General features: G+C 42.7%; 1 protein-coding gene across 4 annotated transcripts in view; it reads left to right on the plus strand.

Annotated features, from left to right (window-relative positions):
- CYP4B1 (cytochrome P450 family 4 subfamily B member 1) overlaps window positions 1–18,350 on the plus strand; it is a 51,778-nt gene that overhangs the window by 15,280 nt on the left and 18,148 nt on the right. The window contains exon 1 of one of the 4 annotated variants that reach the window (XM_039885364.1): window positions 4,693–5,002. The exons of 1 other annotated variant lie outside the window; for it this stretch is intronic. In XM_039885364.1, the coding sequence (XP_039741298.1) occupies window positions 4,973–5,002 (30 nt within the window). In that variant the 5' untranslated portion in view covers window positions 4,693–4,972. Of the gene's footprint in view, window positions 1–4,692; window positions 5,003–16,097; window positions 16,456–17,611; window positions 17,696–18,350 lie in introns of those variants that run through there. 2 more of the 4 variants (XM_039885372.1, XM_039885354.1) reach the window with 2 other exon arrangements.

Genomic DNA, 18,350 nt, shown 5'->3' on the forward strand with positions numbered 1-18,350 from the left:
TTCCTCCTCCCCAGTACATGCTGCAGGGAAGGGGATAAGTGATTTACTGCCCAGAGCCTCAGCGTCTTCCCAAGGGAGGGCCCTCAGAGGCAGCTGGAGCCTGCAAGCCCCATGCTTTTTTCTTTGGGGGAAGGGTCTTCTTTTAGCAGAACCTGATTCACATCTTCTGCCCTTCTCTTGTCCTCACCCATTCACAGATATGCTTGCCATACATATGGTCTGATTGTGTTTTTTTAGACACTAACCATGGCATGGAGGGATTCATTTTTCAATCTATCTGTGCTGATTTTAATTGCCTGGTTTAATTTGGGAGTTTTGATCATGGAGGAACAATCACCCACCTTCGGGCAAAGTCTTTGTCAGTCCCAAAGTCAGTTTCAGATGCTCATTCCAAAGTCTGCAAATTGCTGTACCATCTCTTGTAGCAATGGTCCATTGAACATCACAAATGTTACACATTTATCAGATTTTAAGCAATCATGTACCATTGGAACTGTAACCCTGAACCCTTCTTATTGCCCTGGATTTCTTATTCACCAATGCAGTCCAATGCCCAGGATAGAGGATGGAGAGTTTACTGTCTACTGTGGATGTCAGACAGGTGAACTGGTATTGCTGACCTGGATTATACAAAGTCTTCTAGGCTCTGAGGTCACCCCGCCCTTTGCTACTCAAATAGAATCATCTGGGACTCATTTGCACACATGATGGGAAAACTAGCATGACCCTTGCAATATTTCAGAGATTCTCAGGGGCTTGTGTTTATCCTGGGGACCTTTTGGTCTTTGTGGTGGTTTTAAATATGTCTACAAATTCTTTAATACTCTTCCTATCAAGGGGTGGAGTCTAATTCCCCTCCCCTTGACTATGGGCTGGATAGTATGATTTGCTTTTAATAAACAGGATAAGATGAAGGTGTTGCTGCTTGACGCCTGAGACTGGATCACACAAGTGTTTGGAGCTTCTGTCAGGCTCTTTCTCGAAGCTTCCTTTTGGAACCTAGCTGCTATGCTGTGAGGAAGCTCAAGCCACATGGAGAGGCCATGGGCAGGTGTTCTGGCCAATAGCCTCAGATGAAGTGCAGGTGACATATGAGTGACAGGTGAGTGAGAAAGACTTCGAGATGACTCCAACTCCAGCCACTGTCTGGCAGTACTTTCCTTTCTCTCTTTTTTTTTTTAAATTTAAAAAAATTTCAATTACAGTTGACATTGATTATTGTATTAGTTTCAGGTGTATGACATAGCGGTTAGTCATTTATATAATGTACAATGTGATTCCCTCGAATATGTCTTGCATCCACCTGATACCATGTATAGTTATTACAATATTATTGACTATATTCCCTAAGCTGTACTTTGCATCCCCACAACTATTTTGTAACTGCCAATTTGTACTTCTTGATCTCTTCACCGAGTCCTCCAACTCCTCTCCCATCTGGCAAACACCAGTTTGTTCTCTGTATCTTGAGTCACTTTCTGTTTTATTTATTTTGTTCTTCAGATTCCATATAGAAGTGAAATCATATGTTTTTGTCTTTCTCTGTCCAACTTATTTCACTTAGCACAATATGCTCTAGGTCCATCTTTGTCGTTGCAAATGGTAACACTTCATTATTTTTTATAGCTGAGTAATATTCCATTGTATATATGTATCACATCTTTATCCATTCATCTTTGTTCAGAGCACTTGATCCAGTCACATTTAAAGTAATTATTGATAAGTGTAGTCATTGCCATTGTGTTAATGGATTTCTGAATGTTTTTGTAGTTCTCTGTTCTTTCCTTATTCTCTTGCTCTCTTCTCTTGTATGTTGTTGACTCTCTGTAGTGTCGTGTTTGGATTCCTTTCTCTTTATTTCTTATGTATCTCATATATTTTTGGTTTGTGGTTACCATGTACTTCATATACGCCATGCTATGTTTATAGCAGTCTAAGTTGATAGTTACTTAAATTTGAACACATCCTATAATCACTACCATTTTTACTCACTCCCTCCATGTTTATGTTTTTGTCATTATTTTTTAATTTGTGTGTGTGTGTTTGTGCGTATCCCTTAACTTACTAGTGTAAATACACGTGCTCATCCTGCTTTTGCCTTTCATCCTTTATATTAGCTTTAATGTTGGTTGATCCACTGCTTTTATTATGTGTTTACCTTTGTCAGTGAGAATTTTTTTTCTTTGTGATATTTTCTAATTCATATTTTTTCTTTTTCTTTTCTTCATAAAGAAGTCCCTTTAACATTTCTTATAATACTGGTTTGGTGGTGATGAACTCCTTTGGCTTTTTTTTTTTTTTTTTTGTTGTCTAGGAAGCTCTTTATCTGTCTTTTAATTCTAAATGATAGCCTTGCCAGATAAAGTAATCTTGGTTGCGAGTCCTTGCTTTTTTATCACTTTGAATATTTCCTGCCAGTCCCTTCTGGCCTGCAAAGTTTCTGTTGAGAAATCAGCTGACAGTCTTATGGGAACTCTCTTGTACATAACTGCTTTTCTCTTGGTGCTTTTCAGATTCTCTCTTTGTCTTTAACCTTTGGCATTTTAATTATGATGTGTCTTGGTGTGGGCCTATTTGGGTTCATCTTCTTTGGGACGCTCTGCACTTCCTGGACTTGTATGTCTATTTCCTTTGCCAGGTTAGGGAAGTTTTCCATCATTATTTCTTCAAATAGGTTTTCAATCACTTACTTTCTCTCATCTCCTTCTGGTACCCCTATAATGCAAATGTAGTTATGCTTGATGTTGACCCAGAGGTCCCTTAAACTATTCTCTTTTAAAAATTCTTTTTTCTTTTTGCTGTTCTGATTGGGTGTTTCCTGCTACCTTGTCTTCCAGATTGCTGATCCGACCTTCTGCTTCATCCAGACTTCATCCCCCTGATGTACTCTTCATTTCAGTTATTGTATTCTTCATTTCCAACTGGTTATTTTTTTAATATTTTCTATGTTTCTCATCTCACTGAATTCATCTCCTCTTCCTCAATGCTCATTGATCATCCTTATAATCAGTGTTTTGAACTCTGCATCTAGTAGATTGCTTGTCCCCATTTTGTTTAGTTGTTTTTCTGGAGTTTTGTCCTGTTCTTTCACTTGGGACATGTTTCTTTGTCTCTTTATTTTAGTTGCCTCCCTGTGTTTGTTTCCCTATATTATTAGGTAGATCTACAATGTCTCCCAGTCTTGGCAGAGTGGCCTTATGTAGTGTGTGTCTTATGAGGCCAGTAGCACATTCTCCCTGGTCATCTGAGTCAGGTACTCCAGGTGTGTCCCTTGTGTGGGTTGTATGTACACTCTTGTTGTAGTTGAGCCTTGATGGCTGTTGGCATGTCAGTGGGTGGGATTGATCCTTGGCCTGACTGGCTGTAAGACCAGTCCTGGCTTTAGCAGACAAACTGTTGTGCAAGAGCTGCCTCCACAAAGTGATGTTTTCTTCAGCTGTGTTCAGGTGCTTGCTGAGTCCATCCTTTGGGTATGTCATTTGTGGTGCTACTTGGGTGGTGCACTGCTGTAGTCTGAAGCCAGCCACCTGGTGTGTTGGTTCTGGAGCCTCTTGGTGCCGGCGGGTGGGGGCTAGGGAGGGCTCTGGTGCAGTCCAAGGTCAGTTGCTGCCTGTGCCTTGCTCAGGGCCACTTGATATGAGCTACAAAGTGATCTGCAGATAATTACCACTTGTGCTGGGCTTGGAGGCATCTGAAAGAGGCTAAGCTGAGGTGAATTGAGGCTGGCTGCTACAAGAAATGAAATGTTATTTCTCTACATTTAAACTTATTTACTTTTCCTAGCACCCTTCCTGCAGGTGGCAGAAATGTATCTTAGTCACTCCTTTTGCCAGGTATGTGTCAAGTTCTTGGAGTCATCTCAATACTGGTGAGGCTAGGGTATGGGGTGTCTGTTCTCAGAGGCATGCCCAGAGCTGTACATGGTTCTGTCTCACGCTTATCATCGATTCATGGGAGGTGATCACTGTGTCTTCTCTCATTTCCATCCACAAAGTCTCTCTGGGTCCAACTCCCTCCCAGCCGCTCCTGAATCTCATTCGGGTGCACAAAACACTCATTTGCTCCCGTGCTGTTAGGCTGTTAAGACCCATCAGCCTAGAAGCACCACGCAGCCCCTTCTTTGCCACTTTTCCAGAGTCACATGGGCTATGCTGCTTTCCTGGGCTTGACCCTGCAGGTCAGAATTTTGGTGTTTCCTTTTTTGCTCTCTGAGTTCCCATCATAGGTAACACAAGGATCTTTCTCAGGGACTAGTCAGTCTTCATTTTTTTCTTCACCACCTTTTCTCTTTCACAGAGTTTATGCTCCATCTTTTTTGAAGTTCAAGATCTTGGGTTTTCACAACTCAAGGTCTTGGCTTTTGAAACCCCAAAAGAAGAATTTAACTCTTTACAAAGAGCTTCGCGTCTAGCTGCCTGAGTGAGGATTAGGAAGGGGAGGGAAGGAGAGAGTGGTACACAGAGATAGCAGATTTCTGGGAAGTAAACATCTTACACAGAGATTTAAAGTGGCTTTGTCCGCTGGCTCATATCTAACCTATGGCCAGAGGAATTTTAGCAAAATATACCTCTTATGGTCTTTCTCCAACAACAACAAAAACAATTCTTTTCCTGAGAACAACTCTTCCTTCTTCCTAAGCCAATTAGCTCAAATTGTAGATGACTAAAAGATAGCACTTACGCCCTTGTTATATAATTATAAAGCCGTGTAACCTGAGCTATGGTGGAGGCCAACATTGGGGACCTTGGGACAGAGAATAGAGAGAGAGATGTTGCAAGGGTGAGTCATTGAAAATTTCCTGGAATAAGTGACATTTGAGCTGGTGAGAACATTCCAGAAATAGAGAACAGCACAGCAGCACTGCCGAAGTTGTCTTGGGCATGATGAGCAAGAGATAAAGAGGAAACTGCAGGGTACAGGTGGGAATAGAACATCAGAGTGACCCATAGGAACCAGCTTGTGCCAGGCCTAGATGGCAAAGAGTTTGGTTCTCATCCCAAGGGTAAGAGGTGCAATTCCTTTGGTAACTTCTTGATAGGGCAGTGCCATGATTCAAATAGTTCCCTCTCCTGTTATTTGCTCATTCCACTCTTGCCACCTGAAGTGCCCAGTGCCATTCTCTTCCTTATATGGGAAAGGTTTCTGGCCTTGCTCAGCCCTGCATTCTCTTTCCTTCTCTTCTACTCTTAAACCCTGCATCTCATGGCACCTTCATTACAGCTATCCTGAACTTGCAACTTTGGAATATCCTCTTTACTCTTCTACCTCTAGGTCTTTGTTTTTGCTGTTCTCTCTACTTGAAATACCCTTCCCACACCCTCTCTTTGTCTGGCTATCTCTTACTCATCTTTAGCTCTTGGCTCTGTAGCTGCCTCTCTAAATCATAACCAAGCCCCTTCCCATAGCTGTTTCTGATCTGTTTATTCTCTAGTGCCCCAAAGCAGGCCCCCTAACCTTTGGCCTGTAGGTTCAGCCCCCAGCCCAGATCTACCTGGGCAAGCTGGCTGAGTTACTTCCTGCAGTGGTTTCCTCTAGCGGAGGAAGCAGGGTGGTAGGGTTAGACAGCGCTCTCAGGCCCTTGAGCCTGTTTCTGATTTAAGGTACAGGGCACATGTATACAATAGGATCAGTGGGTAAATAAATTAGCAACTACAAGTGAGGGTATGGCCCCAGGGAGGAGAAAAAAATTTATTCTGGGTTCTGGGGCCTAACTCTGGCCTCAGAATCAGAAGATCTGAGTTCTAACTCAGCACCTGTACTAATTTGCTGCGTGTCCCTGAGAGGTCCCTTTCCTCCTCCTGAGCGAGCCTCGGTTTCTTATCTATAAAATGAAAAGGTCAGACTAGATGATTGTCTTTGGGGTCTTCTCAACAAATATTCCTGAGTACCATGCAGAGTCTTTTGGTGATATGGGGATGAACCAAACCCCATTCCTGCCTTCAAGGAGCACTCAGTTTAGAGGGAGACAGAGTCATACCCAGCTGGTTCCAACACAGTGGCAAAGTAGAAAGAATGGTGTTGTGGTCAGACTGACCTGAGCAAGTCCTGGCTGAGTCATCTCGGGCAACTGTCTTTACCTCTCTGAGCATCAATTTGCCCTTTGGTAAAATGATAATTCCTGTTTATGGAGGCTGTGTTATGAGGGTTAAATGAAAAAAAAAATCATCTTGTCTAAAGAACTTGGTGCCCCAGGACTTATTACAGAAATTGTAATCATCAAGAGAGGCCGGTGTGGGTTCTTAGGAGAGAGAGGCTCACTCTGCTTGGGGTGGAGGTGGAATGCAACTTCTTTCCATGCATGCACAAATGAAATCTTGGCATCTACACGAGAACCCTGGTTAGAATGGATGATGTATTTTGGGGGTGGAGTGGGGAAATACCTGGAGCGCTTGTTTTCTGCACTTACATAACAAGTGCTTTGTTTTTACTTAAATTTTACTTTCTTCCATTTTGTTTTGTGGTTTCTACTTTCTATTTCTGTAAAGGGTGGCTTTCCTCACCTTTCCTATATTTCTTTTTCTTTCCTTTCTTGCTTTCTTTTGAATTGATTGAATATTTTCTCTCATTCCATTTTTTTTTGCCTATAAGTTTAAGTTATTAAATAAATTTTTAAGTGACTACCTAGAAATTTTAACATGTATACTTTATATATCAAAGTTTAGAGTTAAAGTAAATTAAAAAATAAAATTCCACAAGATATTATGATTGTTATTTTAGACAGTTAATGTTTATTTACATTTACCCATGTATTTGCCACTTTCTCTACTCACTAATGCAACTAAGACCTTCCTTCTGGGATCTACTTTCCTTAGTTTTGAAGTGTATTCTTTAGACTTTTCTTCAGTTAGAATCTGCTGGTGACAAACTCTCAGCTTTCGTTTGTCTGAAAATGTCTTTATTCCCTCCTCATTCTTGAAAGACAATTTCTCAGAGTACACAAATCTAGGTTGATAGCTATTTTCTCTTAGACTTTGAAGATATTAATCTATATCCTCTAGCTTCGCTGTTACTGCTGATAAGAAAGTCATTAGTCTAATTTTCTTCCTTTATTGGCGATCACCTTTTTTCTGTTCTGCAGGCTTGTTATGTGGTAAGATGTGGATTTCTTTTTCATTTAGCCCACTTAGAATTTATCACATTTTTGATTCTAAGGATTGTTGTCTTTCATCAGTTATGAAAATTCCCACTAATTAATAATTAGATAATTTCCTCAGATTGTCTCTCTTCCATGTTCTTCTCTCTCTTTATTCTGATCAAGTGTAGGTTAGACCTTTTTGCTAGGTTCTCCATGTTTATTGACCAACACCATGTGTTCTTTTTATCTCTTTGTGCTTTATTACAATTTTTCCCCTCATATTTATCTTCTAGTTTATAATTCTCTCTTTGGCTTAGTTTAATCTGTTATTAAGCTTACCAACTCAATTTTAATTTTAATTTGCATATTTCTCACTTTTATGTTATATTTGGTTCCTTTTCAAATATACTTTGATATTTATAGTTTATTGCTCCTTACTTATATTTTTATTATTTAAAAACATTATTTTAGGCTTAAAGCATACTTATTTTATAAACTGTGTCTGATTACATATCTGAAGTCTTTGTGGGTCTGATTTGACTGTTTGCTGTTTTTTTTGGATTTGGCTCATGGTGTCTTATTGTGTTTCGTGGGTTTTCACTAAAGCTGTCCTTCATTTCTGGATTGTTTTCTTGTGGGATTTTTTTGAGGACTATATTAAATGTGAGTTTCTCATTGTAATATTTGCATGTATTTTTCTTCTAGGAGCTGGGGTGAATGGAGAGTGCTACAAATTCAGGAGTACTCTAAACTAAATTTTTTACTTGAGGTTCTTCCTACTACACAAGTAGAATTTAGGCTGCAATCCCAAATTAGGTTTAGTTTGTGGTTATGAATACCCTAAAGGGGTTTTAAATATATCTCTTACTTAACATTAAGGTCCGAGACAATTTTTTTTTTTTGCTTTCCTCTTGAGAGGAGAATAATTTCTAGTAAACTCTTTAATGCAGAATTTTGGTGTCTCAGACTAGCAAGTAGTAAGTACTAAAAAAAAGTTTCTTTCTCTCAACATTTTATTAAGAGAAATCCCAAATTTACAGAAAAATTGAAAGTATAGTATAATGAACACATATATCTAGATTCGGTAATCACTATTTCTCTCTGTGGCAGCCATGAGAATGCTCCTTGCAGACCTTCAACTACAGAGGGTATAATCAACAATAATGACCAAACTGTTGTACTCTGAAATACATTACCATGTTTGCTCCAAGGTCACTTGAATGCACTGATCCCAGCCCATAACTGAGAGCAGTAGGGTTATTAAGGCAAACCTGTTCCTTGGAGACATGGAACTCTTTTTGATAGATTTTGGCTCAGGGACTCTTGACAAACTTTCCTTAGGCTGTCATTTCCTTATATGGCAGTCCAGGATACTTCTACCCAAATTTTCTTCCTTCTTTCTTTCACTCAGTGTCAGACATGCACTGTAGTCTGATAGTGTTCCCAATCTTTTCTCCCCATTTTCTCACATAGACTTTTCTCCAGATAAAATCCTTGCACATTTAATTCTGTCTTGGTATTTGCTTTTTGCAGGACCTACACTGTCTCTCAGATTTTTTCTCTGTATATGTACACACATGCACACTCTACACATATACATATGTATTATATACATATATACACATTTTTATGTATATGATTAAAAAAAAACATTTGAAAGTAAGTTGCATTCAACATGATATTTCACTCCTAAATTTTTGAACTTTCATCTGAAGTACGTATTTGAATGTTTCATAAACAAAAATTACAAATGTATCATTCACTTGGGTAGACAAGGCATTTATTCAAAATGCCATTTCTCCATTTCACACCCATTGAGCAATTTCATATAGGATTGTGTGGTTCTGACTCAATAGTGCAAGAAGGGAGAACCTGGCAGTCCTAGGGGAGGAAGCATCCATGGGGATGGATCCTGGAAGAGAAGATGTAAAAGGAAGCAAAAAAGGAAGGATGACAACATGAGTAGAGACACAGGGCTGATATGATCTGGTGAGACAGGGCAGAGAGAGAAAGCAGCTTTGTGAGCAGATAGCTTTAATTACTCCCTGAGAAATCTGTTTGGTGGTGAGATGGAGCTGGATCGTTAGGCAGAGGAAGCTATACTGGGTGAGGTGGGTCATGAGGAGGATTTTGTTTTGTTTAAAGAATATTTTGATAGAGGCATTATTCTGAAGAGCACCCATGTTCTGTAGCCTGACCTTGGACAAGTCTCCCTTCTGCTCTGATGTTCTGACAGGCATCTATGGCTATACTAGTTGCTACCTGGTCACATCTGATGTTGAGAAGGAGTGAGAAAGTCTGAGAGATTCTTGCCAACAATGGGAAACCTAGAGTCCAGCCACAGGACTGTGGTAGAGGCAGATGATGCAGATGGACTTTCACCTGAGCTGCTGTGAGAGGAGCTAGAAGTCAGATTCCTCAAGTTGTGTCCTGGAAGTTCAGGCTGGGATGCTGAATCCAAACAAAGTGTTCCATCAAGGAGGTGCAGCAGCCTCAATGAGAGGGATAGAGAAAAGATGAGTGTGGGGGAAGGAGAGGGTGGGCTCCAGAGCACAGTCCTGATTGAGCGAGCAAAGTCTATTTAAAAGGATGAGAGTAGGACGGAGAAGAGTAAGCTCAGGAAACCTAATAAAACCCAAGAAAAGTGAGGGGGTTTGAGGCTATGTTTGCATCAGGAAGAATTGAGTGGGATATGTCCTGAGCAGAGGATAGTAGAACAGTGACTTTATAAAGAAGAGGGGTAAAGACAAAAGATCCTCCTTGACTTCATTTCACATTCTCTGTCCAGAAGAGGGGCTTTAAAATGTTGATTGGATACAATTGACTTCATAGGGAGGCTAGTTCGGAGTTTAGGTGAGCCAGGAGGTGGTCCCAAGTCTCTCTTTTTCTGTCCTAAGTGAGCACATAGAAGACCAGTTTAATACATTGTCAATAATGCGAGGCTGGGAGGGAGAGTTAATGTGATGTGTGGTTGTTTATGGCCACATAAGAAGTCATGAGAGTCCAGAGAGAAAGGCTAAATCCACTAAGATGATATTTACCAGGGACAAGTGCTAAATCCTAGATAATGGTTCAAAAATTCACCTATAGGGGTGGCTCCATAGTGTAGTGGTTAGCACGTCCGCTTTACATGCAGAAGGTCCTGGGTTTGCGCCCCAGGTGGAGCCACGGACTATACTCCGGGTGGCCAGGCCCTGGGTGCACACCCAGTTCTTAAGGGGAAACGGCAACATCCGTATGTCAGGGGTGGAAGTGGGGGGGGGAGTGGATTAAAGAGTGGAAAAAAATAATTTCACCTATAGATATTATGGAATGGGAGAGACATGGTTTATCAACAGCACACATGAATAAGATTGAGGCAGATTTAACTCAGCACAAGCCAAGGCAGAAGTCAGCCAGGGGCAGCATTTAAAGAAAGCTCTTTCATAGAATATATAGATGTCAAATTATAATGTACACCTGAAAATTATATAATTGTATTAACCAATGTTACCCCAATAAACTTAATAAAAAAATAATAAAATAATAAAATAAAGAAAGCTCTTTCTTTCAATGTCTAGCCGCACTGTGGTCACTAAAATCCAAACCATGGGGAACAATACTGTGCCAGGCCTGACAACCCTGTGATCTTCTCTCTTCTGTCTCCCTCCTTCCCTACCCATGTGGCGATTTGCACTGGGCTGCGCACCAGCAGTTAGCTGCCCGGTAAATCCTTCCTGAGATAATAGGAATATAATGAGTCTGGGTGTGGGTGCTCTTAATCCAGTGGTTAATTTTTCAGAAATAACTCTAAAGTAGAAGAAGGGAAGAGATAATGCCTAGTGGAAGAAGCCAAGGGATCAAGCTATTTTGTCTCCCACCCCATCTCTTTCCTTATTTCCTTGAGACCTAGATGGACTGGTTTGCCCTCCCATAAAGTGTCTTCCCGTAAAGGCTTTACCTCCTTTGATTGGATGTGTCTTCCCCAATCAGTGCAAAACAATGTAGGTATAAATGCTCTGCAGATGAGATGAATAAGTGTGTGTGTGTGTGTGTGTGTGTGAGAGAGAGAGAGAGAGAGAGAGAGAGAGACTGGAGGTGGCTGGGAGTAACTAAAGGGGACCTCGACATCTCCTGGGGTGCTTACCAATTGCCTGAAAGGGAAGGGCACCAGGCCCACTGGGATATAGGACAAAATTAGGCCCTAGACTGGTGGGCAACATCACAGAAGAACACCAGGTGGCACAAAATGATTGATAAAATCTAGACTCTTCTGAGGAAGAAAACACAGCTGTGATTCTCAGTGTCCCTTTCAGCTCCTATGGAGAAACAGTTCTTGAAGCTCCCAGTCCCAGCATCTGAGAGAGCTGTGAGGGACCTCAGGGGAGTGCAGAAAACATCAGGAAATAAACTTTTTCTGCTCCTCCTCCTCTGCCTCTATTTCCTCACTCTGCCTACACAATTCATGGGATCTTGTCCATCTCCACAGCTTCGATTGCCACATATACTGATGGCTCCTGAAGGAGATACCCCTGAATGTTCCTGACCAGCTTTCATTCCCCCTTCTTCTGGTTTTCTGTATGCATCACTCCTTCTTTGGTTGGATATAACCTTGGTGGAACCATTCGCCAAGATGCCTACCCTCCCCTAGTGAAGGAGTGAGCACGTTGCTCCAGCTAGACCAATCAGGTGTGCTCTTTTTGGAATATGAATTTGAGATGATTCATCCTGGTAGCAGTGTCTTGATGAGGCTGACTATTAGTTTTTGCTATCTAGGTCCCCAGAGCTCCCTCGATTATTTTCATTTCTGAACTGATGTGCTTCCAAAACCGTTGCTGCTCCAGGCTCCCTCTTGTGTTAAAGACTGACATGAATATCTCCACTAGGATGACCATGGTCACCTCAAACTCATTAGCCAATTCTGATCATATCATCTCTCAACTCCTGCCCTCTTCCTTGACCTTCCTCCTCAAACTTGCTTTTCTTCCAACCTTCTCTCTTTCTGCCATCTACCTTAATGCTCAATAACCAAAAATCTGGGAAACATTCCTAATTCTTTCCCTTTTCTCATCTTCTGCCTCTATTCAGTCATTAAAAACAGTGGTTTCTTCTTTCTTAGTGTTGAATATGGACTCTCAAAATCCTGTCTCTACCCTTAACTACAAACCTGTGAATGTTTACACTCAGCCTTAGCTCCTTTTCCCCAGATTCAGAAAGTAAAGTGTCTCTCCTCCTATTTAAGGCCAGTCCTTTACATGTGCCACAGACTTCATCCTTCCTACTTCCTCTGGACTTATGTCCTTGGTCATCCCCTCTCTCTTTTATTTTCTGTCTTTTCTCCAGCTTATATATAAGCTTGCTCAGATCCCTAAAACACCCTTACCTTGCACTGCATTCCTTTGAGAAACCGTCCGAATCTCTGCCCTCCACTTCTTATCCATAGGTGATGAAAAAGTTGTCTATACTCTCTGACTCCTCTTCTATACCAACATCTGATAATCATGTTTCTGTTAATCCACTGACATAATGCTTTTTAAGGTCACCGATGACTTTCTGAATTCCAAATCTGAGAACTACTTTTCATACTTGTGGATTCCTTGGGGACTCTGGACCCAGTTCTCTCCTCTATTTTCTCTTGTATTTGACTAGTATTTACTAAGTGCAAGGAAGGTAGCAGTGGGAGAAGACAGCCATGGTGCCTTCCCTTGTGAAGCTTAAATTCTAGTCAGGAAGACAGATATTGAATAAGCAAGTGAACATGTGCTGAGAATTATGAGAAACAAGTGCAAAACGCATGGAAATATATACAACAGTGACATTCAGTTTTGTGAAGGAGTTCACAGAAAGTTTCATGGGGGGAAGTGATTTTATTTAGATGGAATATGACTAAGATGTAGTAAAGAGAGGGGAAAGAGGATTCCTGGCTAAGGGAAGAGCATGTGTGAAAGTCTGAAGACAAGAGGGAGCAGAGTGACCTGGAAGACTAAAGGGAGCTTGGTAGCAATAGTATGGAAAAGGGGGACATGGATAGAGGATGAAGCTGAATTGGGGGAGCAGGAACTGGATTGAGCAGTTCCATGAGGGCTATATTCCAGACCTTATCCTTTAACTTAAAAGCAATGGAAAGCCACAGAAGAGTTCTCTCTGGAGAACCCTGACTGATATAAGCTGCATCTCTGCCATTACATCAGGGCAACATGGATAGTGCTGGAGGAAAAGATAGAGCCAAGGGAGCGGCCAGCCGCTGTGACCATTCCTACTAGATTCTCAGCTGTGACTCAGCTTTCCGTCAGCTTTGTGGAGTCAGCCATGTGCACTCTTACCTTGTTCCCACTGTCTTTGCCTCCTCGTTGCTTTGTTGGAGCTGGAGGCTTTCTTGGTGAGAAACTAGACTGACCACTAGTTCTTGGTTCTAGTTTTTACCTTCTGGGAAGACTAGAGAATTAGAGAAAGTCCTGGGGTTTGTTCCTAGGACCCCTGCCTTCTGGGCCACAGAGCTCAGGACATTCTGGCTACTCCCAGTTGCCAGGGCCACTGACCAATGAGCTCTGTCTCCCCACTCTGGGCTCTCAATAGCTGAGACTTCATGCCTTATTTCTCTGCACAATTTTCCCTTGGGCACCTAGCCCTACCAGGGACTTTTGTCTTACAGATTGAACAAATCTAGGGATAGAAGCTCTCTTCCCAGATCTTTCAGTGTCTTGCTGGCTAAGTTCCTCTCTTCTCTAGGACTTATCCAGAAACTGAAGAACTTATTGCTAAGGTTCTCAGCTCTGAGCTCTGTGGTTCCGATGGCAGGAAACTGATCCATTGACTATAGACCAAACAGCTCGGGGTGGAGGGTGGGGGCGGTGAAAACAGGGGCATTTTCCTGTGTGCTGCTGGAGACTGAGCACATTTGAGGCTGGGGTATCAGATTCCAAAGAAGTCTTCAGGGGCTTCATGGCAGAGAAAGCTGTTTTCAATCCTCAGCTCTGTACCTGGCCACTCCAGGCAACAATCCCACCCCACTGCTAAACTGGAACCTTCCATGATTATAGGTACTGTGGAATGCTGGGCATTTGCTGAGATGGCAGCAGAGGATCAGCGGGGAGCCAGGACTCTGAGCTCTATTCGAAGCTCCGCCCAGGATCCTCTGGGTCATCTCAGAAAGTGGTTCTCGGCCTGGGGTTCTGAAGCCAGGAATGAGATCTAGCAATTTCTATTCAAAAAACAAAATGGACGTCACCCTGCTTTCTTTATATCTCCTCTTACTATTCCAGCGAGATGGCTCTATTTCCCCGACCCTCACCCAGCCCCACTCTCTGAGAAGATCCCTTTGCTTCTCCCTGGGTTTCCCGCTGCTGTGATCATCTCAGAAAATCCCCATGAGCTTGCCAGGGTCAAAAGACCACTTCTGGCTGTGTTTAGCTCAGATGGGTCCCCCTGGAGCCAGATGGACACAATAACTATCACCAGAAGTTCAAGAAACCACCTTCTCACTGCCACTGCCACTGTTTCTGCTGACACCTATCGCAGCATCATGTCTAAGGCTGCTCCCACACTACTTCAAGCCCTGCCATGGAGCCTGTGCACACACTGATCCTGCCAAGGTGACGTTTTAAATTTAGCTTTTAAATTATGAGACAAGAGTTTGAGCAAACTAAAAATACAGAAGATAATATAACAGAACCTATGAACCAGCCTCTCAGATTTAACAGATGTGAATATTTTGCCATATTTGTTTCAGAGGCCTCTTTGTCTTTTAAAACCATGTAAATATTAGATACAGCTAAAACCCTACCCTGAGCATCCCTCTTTCCACAAAAGTCTAACCTAAAATAAGCACGTGTCCATACCTATTTTACACTTTTTAAATATGGCATGTGTGTAATCCATAGTATTGCTTTTTTGTTGTTTTAAAATTTTGTGTTCTGAAATTAGAATGATATTGAAATTTCATGTATGACAAAAGTAGAATTACAAACCAATAGGGACGGATGAAATACTCATGGGAATGGGGACATTAGATCTCTCATACTTTTTTTTTTTTCTTTTTTAAAGAAAAGATGATGCAGGACAGGGCAAATTTCCCCAAGTGGGGAAATTTCCCCAAGTAGGGGAGAATGTAGAAAGAATTCAACACACACGCCAAAGTTAGAGTCAGAAGAAAAGTTTATTAGAAAAGGGATATAACGCTCCACAGAATGTGGTCTCCTCTCAGAGGCAGAGAGTAAAGGGACAGTGAGAGAGACAGAGTAAAGGGACAGTGAGAGAGATAGAGGAAAGGCACTGAGAGGGATCAGATCTTTTTCTTATATCATGAACAGTAATTCCAAGTGGATCAAAGACCCGCACACTGCAAACTGCTCATCCCAGGGACCTGATTCTGACCCTCCAGCCAAAGGCCCTCAGGCCACTCCAGAGGCAGAATTGTGGCTTGCCTTACTGGGTACTGCCTGGATAGAACATGGCCAGCTTCCAGGCCTCCTGACCCTGCTCTGTCTTGCCCTACCCATATGCACAGCACCTTGCACATATGCAGGCTTAGGCATGAACCAGGGGCAGCTGGGATTACTCTGAAGCAAGTCTCTCAATGAGACAAGCTATCTGGAAGACAAAGAAGCCCTAGAATCCAGGCTACAGGTTGTCTCACCCTTTCTCCTTCTATTGATCACTATGTATTTAAAAACAGCTATGAGGATAGTTAGCTTAATTGTATCGAACGCTCTATGAGGAAGTTGGTTGCTTTATACATATTATCTTCTTTAATCCTTCAAACAACCTTATGAGGGAGATACTATTAAACCCTCCATTCTACTGACTAGCAACCTGAGATTTTGAGAGGTAAAGAAACTTCCCCAAGGTTGGATGTGTATCTCAGGCCAGTCAGAAACCCAAGATGTTGTTTTTAACTGAAGCTCCTGGCTGTCCCAGGAAGCTAGTGTGTCTGATGAGGAGGTGGCAGGGGTCAGGGAAAGTTTAGATGGTGAGAGCCCTGAATGCCAGGGCAAGGGTTTGGCCTTCTGACTGCCCCAACCAGTTCTGTGAGGGTAGAAACTGTTGGAAACTTATGTCCAGGAGATGCCAAGTGAAGTGGAGCTGAACTGGGCATTACGGGTACAAGTCCACATGCCAGAGTCCACATGCCAGAGTCTTCCCTCTACTTGGATTCCCTCAGAGGGGAACAGAAATCCGGTCTGCCTGAGGTCACACCACCAGCTGGACAAGCTGTTCCCCAGGGAAAGCCAAACAGGAAGTGCTGTGTCATCATCCCTGGAGGAAGAGAGAAGGGAAAAGGGAGAAAGAAGAGAAAGAAGAAAGGGAGGGAGAGAGACAAGGAAATAGGTCCATTTGGACCACCATCTTCAACCTGACTCCTATCTCAATTTCTCAAGGATGTCAGTCAAACTGGGACAGTGGTGAGTATGAATTCCTGATAGGGGAGAGGAAGGACCAGATTACATTTAGGAGAAGAAAATTTGTATCTGGAACAGTAGTTCTCGATCTTGGCTGCACACTGGAATCACCTGAGAGCTTTAGAAATGTCTGATGCCTTGATGCATCCCTATCCCCTGTGTTTACCCACATCTGTCTATCATGTTTGCATGGCCTTTTTCATGGAGTTGTGGTGAGGATCCTGAGAGCATGGCAATGTTCTGTGCATGTCGTAAGGTTGTGCTCAGTTGAGGGGTGGTTTTCATTGCTATGGTGGTCAGTGCCCAAAACGAATTGGGGAAGGCAGGGGTCAAGTTCAGGACAGTGATGAGCTTTGGGTTCCCCACCAGGCGGTGGCTTCTGGAATACAGCCACAAGAGGTGCCAAATGTGCTGTCCAGAAGGACACCAATATGGCATTTCTAATATATTTTGCATTGGCCAGTCAACCTTTCCTCACCTTCTCCTCCCCATACCCTTTGCTATAATAGCCAATCCCTTTAACATTTATTCAACAAACAATTATTTATTAAATGCCTACTGTGTGCTGGGGAAGCACAGAGGACCCTGACACAGAGTTTTCCCTGAAGGTTTACGGAGCTGTGGGTAAGAGCAGAGCAGTGTGGTGAGTGGACATTGCCAGTTTTCTCTCAAGTCCTGCAAAACTCAGTGCCTACAGACACCTCAAGGTGATCCATCTTTCATTCATGCACCTGATCATGGGTTCACTGCATACTTGTCTGTTCTGGCTCAGCTGTGCAAAGTAAGGGCAAGACAAGCTCAGCCTTTGGCTTGCAGCAGAATGGGAAGACTGGAGGATACAATAAGCACTCAGGTAACTGCTGCATGGGAAAAAGTGAACAAATCTAAGAAGAATTGCAGACTGGCTTTAATTGGTGTTTCTGAAGTGGAGGAAGGCTTTCTGGAGAAGAGCCATGGAAAACATTTAGATAAAGGCAGAGTCATTATCTCCTTTCTTTAGAGCTTTCTTTACAGTTGACATTTTCTACTGGGCCCTTGAGGGCAGAACTAAGACCAGTGGATAGAAGCTCTGCATTTCGGCTTCTAAGAATCACACTCTCAAGGCAACCATGGTGGTAGCTGGTAGGATCAGGGCCTGGGAGTTGACTACTGCCCAGTGTCTGATTCTGGCCACGTGATCATCTGTCTTTGGCTCTAGAAGTGTGGATGGCTGCCAGATCTCAGCCTGTGAGTGGAGAGCAGGGTATGTAACAAATAGACTGTGAGTGCTGGGCCGTGTTGCTGGCAGGAGAAGGTATGCAAGACCTCTAAGGCCATAATCAACATCTACCTTGCTGATATTCCCTCTGATTTCCTCTTCTTGATTGCCAACCCAGGCTGTAGGCCCCTTCTACAATGGGCTAGCTCAGAGCCCCTGCGTGCACACAGAGGGGGAGATTATCCTGGAGCACACCTTTGACCACCCTTGTTCCTCTGTTTAGGGCCTCTCCATGCATCCCTGCAGTACAGAAGACAAAGTCCAATCTCCTGACTCCTCTGTTAGAGGCTCCATGCTAACTCTACTCTTGACACTCCAGTTTCCTGACATGATCCTCCCCTTGCTTCATCCTCATACCGTAGATGCTTGCTTCTCCTCTAAGCCATGCCCTTCACTTTCACCATAATCAGATTATGTCTTGTTACCTCTTATGGGAGCTTTGCCAGGCTAATTTCACTTAGAATTCCTCTGTGAGTCCTCTCAGTACTTCCCAGTCTAGATCCACTACTCCAAGTATACCATGTTAATCCCACTTGTTCCTTCCCAGGTTAATTCCATTCAGTTTGTCACAGGCTAGACCCCTAAATATGTTTCAGTCCAACTTAACCAAGCCTTTCTTATTTCCTGGGCTTTTAACAGT

The sequence above is a fragment of the Pteropus medius genome, unplaced genomic scaffold (assembly GCF_902729225.1).
Source record: "Pteropus medius unplaced genomic scaffold, Ma_sr-lr_union100, whole genome shotgun sequence".
Lineage (NCBI taxonomy): Eukaryota > Metazoa > Chordata > Mammalia > Chiroptera > Pteropodidae > Pteropus > Pteropus medius.